The sequence below is a fragment of the Antechinus flavipes genome, chromosome 5 (assembly GCF_016432865.1).
Source record: "Antechinus flavipes isolate AdamAnt ecotype Samford, QLD, Australia chromosome 5, AdamAnt_v2, whole genome shotgun sequence".
Classification (NCBI taxonomy): domain Eukaryota; kingdom Metazoa; phylum Chordata; class Mammalia; order Dasyuromorphia; family Dasyuridae; genus Antechinus; species Antechinus flavipes.
Window position 1 is genome coordinate 114,248,347 of NC_067402.1, and position 12,825 is coordinate 114,261,171.

Consider the following 12,825-nt stretch of genomic DNA (forward strand, 5'->3'; position numbering starts at 1 on the left):
TTAACTCAAAATGCTGCCATATCTTTCCATTGATAATAAATGTCTGCAAGTCACAAAATGTTAGTTTTTCCAAAAGTACAGTTGCTAGTTAACCAAAAGACAAGGAAGAAGTATATTGTGAGTATGTATTAGGCTGCAACATATTACTAACAAAGGAGTGCACAGGATGGAAATACAGATTATCATTAGACAGCTAATATCTATATAGCCATTTAAAGTCTGCTAAGTGTTTTACAGATATTATCTCATTTTATATTCCCATAATCCTCTTGGATAGATGATATTATCCCAGTTTACAGATGACAATACTGAGGCTGAAAGAGAGAGACTTGCTGGGATCACGAAGCTCTTGAGTGCCTGGGTCATTCTGACTCCAAGTCTAGCACACACTGTTCATGCCATTCACACCTGGGAAAGAAAATGGGCTGCTCTCGGAGGGTTAAGACAGACAGCTCAATGTCCCTCTAGGGAAGATAATATGGCAAGAACCCCAGGAAGTTGGGCAGGAACTGGATTTTTGAGAGAATATGATCTAGTCACAGAAGATGAAGACCTAGAGGGACATTGTCCAAGTCAGTAAGGTCATAATCCCAACCTTTTCATTTTTACCTGCATATTTATGCAAATGTATTTTCTTATGCTGTTGAAGCTTTAGTTCCTAAAATTCCGCTAAAGAAGGAGAGCAATTAAATGGTTATGTTCACGTTTTCCTGTTCAAAAAACTAAATAAATCCACACCTAAGAATCAAGTAACATCAATTATGGTAAGTATCTTTTTAAAGTCAGGGCCTTAATTTCCTGTTCCCAATGAAATGCCTTTTAATTGTCCAGTATAATTTGCACCATTAACTCTTTATAGGGTTTTTACATATTTAAGAAATGGAAAAAATTAATTCTGTGAGTGTGTTATTTCCCTCACACACAAAAACAATGAAATGTTTTCATCAACTGGCAACAAAGATAAAAGAAGCAACAGAAAAACATGGCTAAAGCTAGCATTTAGAGCAGTTATTTTTATGCTAAAAATGCTGAATTATTCCTGAAATTTTATGCTGGAGAAAGTACATATTTGAAGGGAAACATTTTCCTATTAAAAGCAAAACTCTACAAGTAAAAGATTTAGAACACTATTTCTCAGACACAATAACTTTGTTCCCCCAATTTGCTCAGATGGACAGCTATCCCAGAAATCTCATTTCAACCTTTCTCTTCCTCCTGTTTGTACCACTATTCTTGAAAGCTCAGAAAATGGGCCACTCTTATTAATAAGATTTTCTGATCAACTGAGGTCTCACAAGAAAATCTTCTGTTTCATTCAACTCTGGTTAAAAAACCTTTCTAAAATGTATTAATTACCTATAAATTGGTAAGGCCATTTTGGATATCAATTTGGAGTTATGAAAAACAAATCAACTAAAGTATTTCTATCCTTACTTTAAACATATACTCTGAAGACAACAAAGCCAGAAATAAAGATCTAATCTGCATCAAGATATTCATAGTACCATTTTTTTCTGACAGCAAAGAAATGAAAACAGAGTAGCTACTTACCAGGCAGGCAATGGCTAAACAACCTATGCCATATAAAGAAAGCAGACTATCATTGTACAATAAGGAACAACTAATTTAAATTCAGAGAAACATGGGAAAATGTCTACAAAACTGAAGTCGAGTGAAATGGGCTGAACAAAAGAACAATATACAAAAAGATTATGTTTATGTAAATGAAAAAACATCCAAACAATGAAACTTTTAATTCTAACTAAAATGCAAATAATGGTCTTGGACAAAAAGAATGAAACAAACCTCTTTCCCTTTTGGTAAAGAGGTAGAGGATTATCTGGGTAGAATATAGCATACACTATTAGAATCAATCACTAACAAATATTTTTGCTTAACTGTTTTACTCTTTTTACAAGGGAGGGTTCAATTTCCATGCTGGGAAAAAGATCCAGAAGTTACTGATATTAAAAACAAAAAGCACCAATAAAACTTTAAAAAGAAGTTCTCTTTTTTGACTAAAAATGATAGAATTTAATAATATTATACTATATGTGAGCTAGAGAAAGAAATGGCAAACCACTCTGGTACCTTTGTCAGGAAAACTTCAAATGGGGTCATGAAGAGTCAGACATGACTGAGAAACAACTAAACAAAAAGTACTAATACACTATCTTCTGCCTTGAAAGAAATCATGGATTATCTCCCTGGCATAATTGAATCATTCTCTGATGACTCAGCATGTTGCAATGACTCGGGGTCATAGTTATGATTAATATACTGATTCTACAGCACTCCCCTTTTGGAAATCCCTTCAGAGCTTGTATCACATTCTTTTGAATGTCCTCAAAAATACACACAAATTTGACTTCTGAGGACAGATGTAATCTTTGGAAAGAGACAAGCAGAATCTGGCATCATATGCATGATAAAAAACTTGACCTAGATAAAAGGGTCTTACACTCATTATAAAGTCTTTCATAACCTGAAAATCTGCTTTTATGGCAATTCCAAAAAAAAAGAAGCACCAACAATGTTTTGAGTAATAGCAAAAGTGCTGAAATAAGTTATATCTCTCATGAAGACTACCTTTAAAATGTAGCACTCTTGATATATAATTACTCATGTGTTTTTATTTAAAATCAGCCTTGATACTTCATAGTTATAATTAGACTCACAGGATCAGAGTTGGAAAAATGATCTTTATCCTAGTCTTCATATTTTTTAATACAAGGACACCCCATAGAAACCATTATCAAAAAATAAATTCCTGATATCAACTTGTTTTCTTAACATATCATTCCTTCTCCTGAAAGTATAGTGCCAATCAATCTTCCCTGCTCCCCAAACATCCCCTTCAAACTCTTTCAATGTAATAAAGATTCTGATGAAAAGAGATAGGTTAGTGGTTTGGGGGGGTTTGTTTTGTTTTTTTGCTATGGGGAAGAATATACAGTGTTTGAAAAAAACTGATTTCAATATTGAAAAAAACACTTCCCAAAGAGATGGAAATAATTGCTTCAGCTTTCCTATGCCTAAAAACAAAAGGCAATCACTTCTGTCACATCCAACTTGAAAACTCCATAACCTGCAGACCATCACTCCAACCTCTTGGGACTTGAAGTATATATTTAAATTTTCTGCAATAAGGAGCAAAGTCTCTAACATTTTGACCGGACACCAATAAAAGTAAACTTCAGATGTTTGGTTCTCCAGAACAAAAATTTATTTTCAACCATGGCAGGAAAACCATGGGCTGAAATGAACAGAACATCTAATAAAAAGAGCTTTCATTTAGTTTTCTAATTCATGAAATATCCCTTAATGGTATCTTTACACTTTGATTCTTAAATGTATGTATTGATCAAAGGATCCACTTATGATATTTGGGGAATTAACAAAACTCTGAATAACCTTTCAAGGGAAAAAAAAATTTGTTCTTTGTTGCAATGCTGAAAAATTCCCCATAAATTTAACTCAATTTTAATTATTTAGGCTGCTGGCTCAGAACATAGACAAACAACTCTACAGAGTAAAACAAACTATAAAATTGGCAACAGAAAAAAAAGGAAGGGATGAAGTTAGAGAGGATAGACAGATGTGCTTAGCTGCACTTTGGGTAGAACCAACAATGCTTATATTCTATTAAATTTTTAAAAGCCCCAAATTGACAAATGATTTGTCATTTTAGCAAAAACATGTCAGCCTCTGTGAACAACTTCTTCTTAATGAGGCAAGCATTGAATCTATAGTGTTTCTGAAAATTTCCCTGAAATCCCATGAAAAATCACCAGCCGGTTGCATCATTACTCAAAGGGAATATTCAAAGCAATCCAAGTTACTCCAATGAGAATAAGAGGAAAACAAGTATAAGGGAAGCATAAGGAAGCCGTGAAAGGTGAAGAAAGAAAAAAGAAAGGAGTGAATTGCAGCCAACCTCAATACTCAAGATGAGTGTTTCTTACATAATCTTAATCTTTCTAAGATCTCTAACACATTTCAACAAAATAAACTGTTTTCCAAGAATCCATTCAGTAGAAATTATAAGTCCTCCACGTATAATTAAAATCAATGCTGGCTTGCCAAGAGATCATTTAATCCATTTTCAGTCTTTGAGGATTAAAGAAGGGTCATTTCAAAAAAAGATAGATTCTATTCATTCCTCAAAAATTTCTCAAGACGGTGAATTTTAAAATGTTTATTATTTTATTTACTAATTTATTTTACTAATCTTTTCCTGAGTTGTAGGACACCTCAATAGATGACCAAGGATATTATCTTAACTCCTGAAAGTTCAATGAAGGAGAAATAAAGTATTTATCCTTTATTCTGCTTGGCCTATTTATAAATGAACTGTGTTCTATAATATCCCTACACATGACTTTTTTTGGTAAGACCACACAGGATTTTTATAGTGAATTCAAAAAAGATCTCAGATTTCATCAGCATGTGGGAACTCCTTCTGCCAGCTCAGATCCTGTCCTTCTAGCCTCTCCATCGGAGTAGATCACTAAGTCTGTAATTCACAGCCCAGTAGTAACCCTCCCCGTCTGGGCTTGCCTCTGATTGGATGGCTTTTTCCAGGACCTCCTTTGAAGAACCCGTTAGTATATCTTCATTTCCACTAGGCTATAAGTCAATAGGTTTCTCAATTATAGACCCTGTCCCCCTATCCTTCCCACCCCTTAGTTTTCCTATTATTAAGATGTAATTTCCCTGGGCAAGTTCTCTGTCAGTATTTGTGCCTCCTGGGTCACAAGAGCTCTAACACATAGTAAGTACTTAATAAATGCTTGCTTTTGTTTCTTTTGTCTCACTGGGGGGTGGGGAGTGGGGAAATGATGACTATGATTTAATAAGATCACTCTAGGGTAGCTTGAGTCATAAAAGACTTAAGTGATTTGGTCATAGACTGTGATTCCTGGTCTATGGTCCCAGTTGGTAAATATCAGAGGAAAGATTTGAATTCAGCTCTTCCTGACCCCAAAGCTGACCCTTTTGCTCTATACCAGGCATTTTCTTAATTTTTTTAAATTAAAATACAAACAAAAAAAACACCTTTATTGGTGCCCTTGATCTCAGAAATTGATAATATTTATGTAATTTGATATTATTTGGCTTCCTTTATCAAAGAATCTGCAAAAGAACCTGTTCATCTCAAATTTCATAATCATTTCCTCTTCCACCAGATATACAGTATATTACCAATTTAATAAATTAAAATACAAGAATATGTGTTTAACACTAAAATGATACTGAGTAATTTTTATTAATTTGAAATACTTATAAATGTTCAAGTATTATATTTGCTGATGGATTGATTCTAAGTCATCACCATACATATGCACTAACTGGAGCAGATTAATAGGAATTTTTGGCTATAAATGAAATGTTTTCATCACAGTTAGGTTTGGCAAATCTAGGTATTATTACTTTAACTAGAATCTTTAAAATCACCATATGGACTGAAATCTAGAATTTGGGGCTAGAACAAAGCCCTTTAATACCCCAAGACCATACATATATTTTAAGAGAAAAAGAAATATATTTGTTCCTGAAAGCCACATTTGGAGAAATTAAACATAGAAATATCATAAAAACTAGCACTTTAAAAACGATATAAATTTGGAATAAAGACAAATTTTAAAATTTAAAACTAAAGTAACATTTACTCTATAAACCAAGAGTTAAGCCCTGGACTATAAATATTCAATATTCCTGATATTTAAGAGCTAGAGAGAATATGACATTATTTAGCATTGATAAGAAATCTCTCCTTAAGCTGTCTTTATTATAGTCTGAGTGCCAAGGTCATTGGATAATAGGAGTTAAAGAAAAGACAACTGAATAACATTTCCCCTTTGGTATATAGTTACTTAAATTACTAAGGAGTCCACATAAAGATCTGTGCGATTTTTATAAACAACAATTAATATAACTTCCAATAACTTCATGTGCCAGATCAAATCTTTGATCCAGGATGTAGAAAGAGATGTCATCTACTGAGAATAGTGACCCAGTATGGCCCCTTGGATTTCCATTGAACCTTAGGCAAGAATTTTGGGACAAGCACTGGAATAATTGAATAAGATTATTTTGTTGTAAAAGGGCAACTTTAGCTTTAAATCAATCTACTCTCTTTGAGTTTTAAAAATTTAAGAAAATGTAAATATCAGTGGATTTACTAAACTGGGTTAGCCATTAGCTATATTAGCTATATATATACTTAAGGAGACTCCTTCCTCTTCTACTGTCCACACAGAATATGCTAGCAAGTGCTCTACCCAAAAGAATGTAAATGTTGATCTTGGACACCTAGGTAAGTACCTTGAGATTTAAGGGCTGCAATCTTAAACTGCACTGATTGGCCCACAAGAGATCCCAGCCCAAGCTCAGGGAGTGACTATTTGGGTCCTGATTGCTCAGAGTCAACCTAAATAGCACTTGTTTCTGTTTTGGTCAGAAACCCTGAGTGCTTCCCTCCCAGAGTGATTTTTTTTTTTTTTTTTTTTTGGGGGGAATAGATAAAAGAGGCCATTCTTTGCCTCAATCACTGAAGGGGCATGAGATGGGAAAGATCCTAGCTTACAAAGGCCAAGGTCTCCCACTATATCCAGGGTGATCTCCAATGGTCCTGACCTGCACCTTTCCAAGGTCTCCCACTACATCCAGGGCCATTTTCAGGGGTCCTGACCTGTACCTTTCCTTGGAGCATCTAGCTCCAGAGGAAACAGTGAGGCTGCCCTCCCTTGGTACAGCCTTTTTTCATATTCCAAGTCATTTGAAAGTCCCAGCATCCTCTCCTTGATATCACAGGTCACCTTGGAGAAGGACAAACAACTCCTTACTCACAGGAAGAGAGGAGCTTTCCTTAGCAACCATGCAGTGCTCTTGGGGAAGATTGTAGCTGGAAACTTACGCCAAGTCCCACACACTAACAATTTCCTACACTCAGCTCTGACCTATAATAAAAATTTCTGGTTTCTGGTAAAAAACAACAACAACAACAAACACTGATAAGACTAGAAGAAGCCCAGACTTTGGTCAGGTTCATCCACCTATGGCCGAGGACCCTTTGTCCCTTTCTTTTGCAGCCAGAACTGAGCATTTGCTGATGGCTCAGCAGCCACCCAATTTTCTTCTCACTCAAAGGACTTAGAAGGCGCAGAAAGAGGCCTCACCAGACCTGGGCCACCAGGAGCGCGGCCTACATAGCTTCTTTTTGCACCTCCTCCCTGTCCCACCCCTTACTTGGGTCATCTTGTCCACAGAGACAGGAATTCCATCGATGGTGAGAGGTGGCAGCTCCGAGTTAACCTCCTGTGGCGCAGGGGCGTGTTCTGCTAAGGCTGATTCCAAGTCTTCAAGGATCATGCTCTTGTACTTGCGCACCTGTGGGGAATTAAGAGGCCCGGATAAACAAGATGCCCAACAACAAGAACAGTTTGGTGCTAGGCAACAGGACGGTGGGTGGGACTCCTCCCGGAGCCTTGGCGGAGCCCAGCGAACAAACACTTCCACAGCTGGAAGATAAAAATACCCGCTGGCCCCAAAGACACATCCAAATTAAGTGAAAGGAGCTGATGAAATTATGGGTAACACTGGGGAAGTAGAAACGAGCTGGTGGAAAAGTAGTAAATGGTAACCCTGCTGATCACTAGGAGTCATTTCTTTATGACTCCCCAGACTTACCCTGACTCTTCTAGACTCAGTAAATACTGAGTGAAAGCTCCTTGGGGGTAAGGATTATCTAGTTTTTGCACTTGAATTCTCACATTTGACACATTATAAACACTTGACCAATATGATTCATTCGTTTCCTTAAAGTCAAAGTTCTGAATTTAGTAACAGTGGCATTGCATTATATCCTGTGCCTTTCCCCATCCATCTAGGTGGTTTGTCATCACAAACCATCTATAGCTATAGATTTTATTTTATTTTAACTTAGTTTTGTATTCTTTGCAATAAAGGCATTCTGTCTTTATATCACATTTACCAAATATACTTTTTTTCCTACCCAAGAAGCCTTACTTTGTAATTAAGTACTATCATCACTTTCCTTAAAAAAAAAACAAAAACAAAAACAAACAAACAAAAACTTAAATTAATATAAAATATATGTCCTTAAAAGTCTCATTTATTCACTCAAGCTGCTGCCCTGATTGGATGCTAGTTTTCTGATATGGTCTGATTTCCACTCATGCAGTAAGTGGATACTTAAGTCCTTAACCTGGAAACAAACAGGAAGACAAAACAAGAATGAACTGCTAAGGAGGCACTCTGTGGCTCAAGACCAAACTTGCCACTACCAGTGACAGAAGAAGAGAAGGAGTCCTGGGTTCAAAGTCCCTTCTTCACTGGTGCTCAACATCACTCAGGAAGGAATTAAAGTTGCATCGGACAACTGCCAGTCTGAAAACAGTATTGCTAGCTCCTTTTCCTCCTTTCCTTTGCATTGTCAGTAATTCATCTCTAAGAAGCAGCATAATTGTTCATGCACAAATTTCTATCACAAGAGAAAATAGGTTAAACACTTATAATAAATAATAGTGAGTTTATCTGTCTCTCTAGAGACATAAAAAGGGCTGCAGGATCCACTTAAGATAAAAAGGGTGCTCTTCCCCTAAGCACAAAGACAATCAGAGACATGGGTTTATGCTCACATAGCAGGATGGGATCAGATATCATCTTGTATAAGATAAACCACTCACGAAGGACTTAGGCAAAAAATTTTAAAAAATATATTACAGAGACGTTAATAGTCTTGTATTTTTCCTATCTGGATCAGGAGAGAACAGCATAGGAATGTTTCATTAACATGACTTTTTAAAAACAGAGATACTTTCTCTCCAATCCCCTGACTCTCTAGTCATCTAGACTTTAGTATCTAGTGGTAATTTTCCTACTTCTTCAGAAAGAAAAAAAAAAATGCTCTAAATATGCTAAACCAATTTAGGGTTAAATGGAAAATAGAAGAAAAAATTGAGGAGCTGATCTGTCTTTAGAAATTAATTTTATTCTGGTTTCTAATACTTAACCAATAAAAAAAAAAGATGTAATACTATATTGTAGTCAGCTTGTGTTGCCATAGCAATTTGATGAGATTATTCTTGCTTGAGCATCAGAATGATATGAAATAATTAACAACAGAGAAATAACCAAGTAGGTATTGTGATAAAATTTTATGACATTATAATAAAACTAAAAGCCAGCCATTTTTAAAACAGCAAACCACTCCGTAATTAAAAGCAAATTATTGTTTTGTGTTCAATTCTGCAATTTTTAAGGATTTTGGGAACTTATTGTTCTTAAATTGTGCTGTAGATATGGTGATGAACTGATTTGGGATACTGGTCCATATCTGTGATTTCATTAATGCAGGGAACAAGAGAAGATCAATGAATTGGGCCTGGAACTTAAAAAGTTAGAAAAAGACCAAATTAAAAACCCCCAATCAATTACTAAACTTGAAATTCTAAAATTAAAAGGAGAAATTAATAATATAGAAAGTAAAAAAACTATTGAACTAATAAATAAAGCTAAGAGTTGGTTTTATGAAAAAACCAATAAAATTGATAAACTTTTGGTAAATCTGATTAGAAAAAGGAGAGAGGGAAATCAAATTGGCAGTCTTAAAAATGAAAAAGGAGAACTTACCACTGATGAAGAGGAAATTAAAGAAATAATAAGGGGTTACTTTGCCCAACTTTATGCCAATAAATTTGATAACCTAAGCAAAATGGATGACTACATCCAAAAATATAGGCTTCCCAGATTATCAGAGGAGGAAGTAAATTGCTTAAATAGTCCCATTTCAGAAAAAGAAATAGAACAAGCTATTAATCAACTCCCTAAAAAAAAAGCCCCGGGACCAGATGGATTTACATGTGAATTCTACCAAACATTCAAAGAACAATTAGCCCCAATGCTTTATAAACTATTTGAAAAAATAGGGAACGAAGGAGTCCTACCAAACTCCTTTTATGACACAGACATGGTACTGATACCTAAACCAGGTAGGTTGAAAACAGAGAAAGAAAATTATAGACCAATCTCCCTAATGAATATTGATGCTAAAATCTTAAATAAGATATTAGCAAAAAGACTACAGAAAATCATCCCCAGGATAATACATCATGATCAAGTAGGATTCATACCAGGAATGCAGGGCTGGTTCAATATTAGGAAAACTATCAATATAATTGGCCATATTAATAATCAAATTAATAAAAACCATATGATCATCTCAATAGATGCAGAAAAAGCATTTGATAAAATCCAACATCCATTCCTATTAAAAACTCTTGAGAGTATAGGAATAAGTGGACTTTTTCTTAAAATAATCAGTAGCATCTATTTAAAACCAGCAGTAAGCATTATGTGTAACGGGGACAAACTGCAACCATTCCCAATAAGATCAGGAGTAAAACAAGGTTGCCCACTATCACCGTTACTATTTAATATTGTATTAGAAATGCTAGCTTTGGCAATAAGAGTTGAGAAAGAGATTAAAGGAATAAGAATAGGCAATGAGGAAATCAAATTATCACTCTTTGCTGATGATATAATGGTATACTTAGAGAACCCCAGAGAATCTACCAAAAAGTTATTAGAAACAATCTACACCTTCAGCAAAGTTGCAGAATATAAAATAAACCCACATAAGTCATCAGCATTCTTATATATCACTAACAAAACCCAACAGTTAGAGTTACAAAAAGAAATTCCATTTAAAGTAACTACTGATTGTATAAAATATTTAGGAATCTATCTGCCAAGGGAAAATCAGAAACTTTATGAGCAAAACTACAAAACACTTTCCACACAAATTAAGTCTGATCTAACCAAGTGGAAAAATATTAAATGCTCTTGGATTGGGTGAGCAAATATAATAAAGATGACAATACTACCTAAATTAATCTACTTATTTAGCGCTATACCAATCAGACTCCCAAAAAACTACTTTGATGAATTAGAAAAAAATAACAACTAATGCAGGGAACACTTGTTCTGAATTTAATAACAGTGACATTAAGGAAAACTACTTCAACTCATGCAACTATGTGGGACACTGAAAAGCCCATATAAGGCAATATAAGCCAATATGAGGCAGGAGACTCAAAAATAGATTTTCCTGACTCCAAGACAAGTTTTCTTAGTGGCATCTGTGTTCTGTAATTTCTACATTGCTGCTCAAAAATGTCTTGGGTTACAGAACAGAAATGTAGGGAATCCCTCAAGGAATTACCTCATCCCATCACTTGTGGCAGCTGGCAGGAAAGCTGTACCAGGAGTGATCACCATGTTTTCCTTTGCAGAAATATTTTCATCCTGCTTGTTTTCATGAATTATTTATTATCCTAATAGGGCAGAATTCAAAGAATTCTGTCTCAATATTTGTGTGATTTGATACTTTTAGTTTATACTTTCATAGTTTCACAAAAGGATTAATTTATCTCAAATTAGGTATGTCCCATAATGAAACCAGCTGACTTGCTTTCTTGACTTTACTTGCTTCAAAACACTTTCCTACTCAAAAGGATTCTGTGGTCCCCTATGGCCTAGAGAATAAAGTGTAAGTTCCTCACCCATCTGACCTTCCTGCTCTTCCACAAACCTTGTCCATTTTTAATCTTATTTTCTTCTATTACAAAGTTTCTCCATACCAGTCAAGCTTGTCTCCTACCTGTCCTCTTCATACACTATTAGTTATTCCTCCTCAGCCTATTTTTAAGGTTTTAACCTGAACTTTAAAGGACAGATTAAATCACAGCTCTTTAAAAAGGTCTAGCCATGCTGCTTTTTTGGAATAACTTCTATCTCCTATACTTATTATCTAGATACTGCCACAACCATATGCCTTCGAATATTATTTAAATGTTTTATATACCAGATATGACATCATCTTGAGGGCAGGATTCTTTTGAGTCTCCACAGCAATGATAACAATAGTGGTATAGATGGAGCTCCTCAATGGTTACAGGGGTGGGTAAAACTTCAACCACTGAGAAAATGCTGCAACAACTGATGTAACTCATGACTACTGTTTTACATCTATGTCTAAGACAAACTGATTGCTTAAGACAAAAAGTAAAGAACAGTACTAGAAACAACTAGTCTCCTTTGGAGTAAAGATAGCAAAGAAAGAAGAGGAGCAAAAAATTTCATTTATTTATTTTTAAATTTCTTTTTAATTTTTTTCCCTTTTCAATAGTATTTTATTTTTGTTTCAACACAATTTTTACACCACAGACTTTCCTCATTATTAAAAATAACTAAACCTCATATAATGCTTAAAAGTTTACAAAGCATTGAAAGTATCATTTCCATTTGGTAGATGAAGGAACTGACGTTCCCAGAAAATTCCACTATACCAAGTTGCTTTCCAGCAGATTCTGAGGGAAGAGTGCCATCTACAGAAACTTTTTCCCTACTTCCAACCTAACAATGAATTTTCTACCTTGTCTCTACAAAATATTTCCTGGCTCATTCCTGCAAAGTTTATGGGAAGTGTAAAATACAAGAGGATATTTTATGGCAGCAAGCCATCAGCAAAAGAAATCTATCAGGTAAACTGCAGCTTTAACACCTGTCATTTACCAGTTTTGTTCCAAGCCAATTCTTTTTAAGCATTTTTATCCATGAATCACGATCAGTCCAATTCATTTTCATTGTTCCTCTTTGACGTAGATCTTAGTATCCTTATTTAACAGATGAAGATTCAAAAAAAGAAAAATGGCTTGTCAAGGTCTGGAACAGTCTCAAAGAACAAACTTCATAACACTAAACTTTTAGCTACACAAATCCCTATGGTATCAATGAGAA

General features: G+C 35.0%; 1 protein-coding gene across 2 annotated transcripts in view; it reads right to left on the reverse strand.

Annotated features, from left to right (window-relative positions):
• NRF1 (nuclear respiratory factor 1) overlaps positions 1–12,825 on the reverse strand; it is a 130,595-nt gene that overhangs the window by 62,251 nt on the left and 55,519 nt on the right. For both annotated transcript variants that reach the window (XM_051962834.1, XM_051962833.1), the window contains exon 5: positions 7,252–7,392. In XM_051962834.1, coding sequence (XP_051818794.1) covers positions 7,252–7,392 — 141 coding nt within the window. The remainder of the gene's footprint in view (positions 1–7,251; positions 7,393–12,825) is intronic.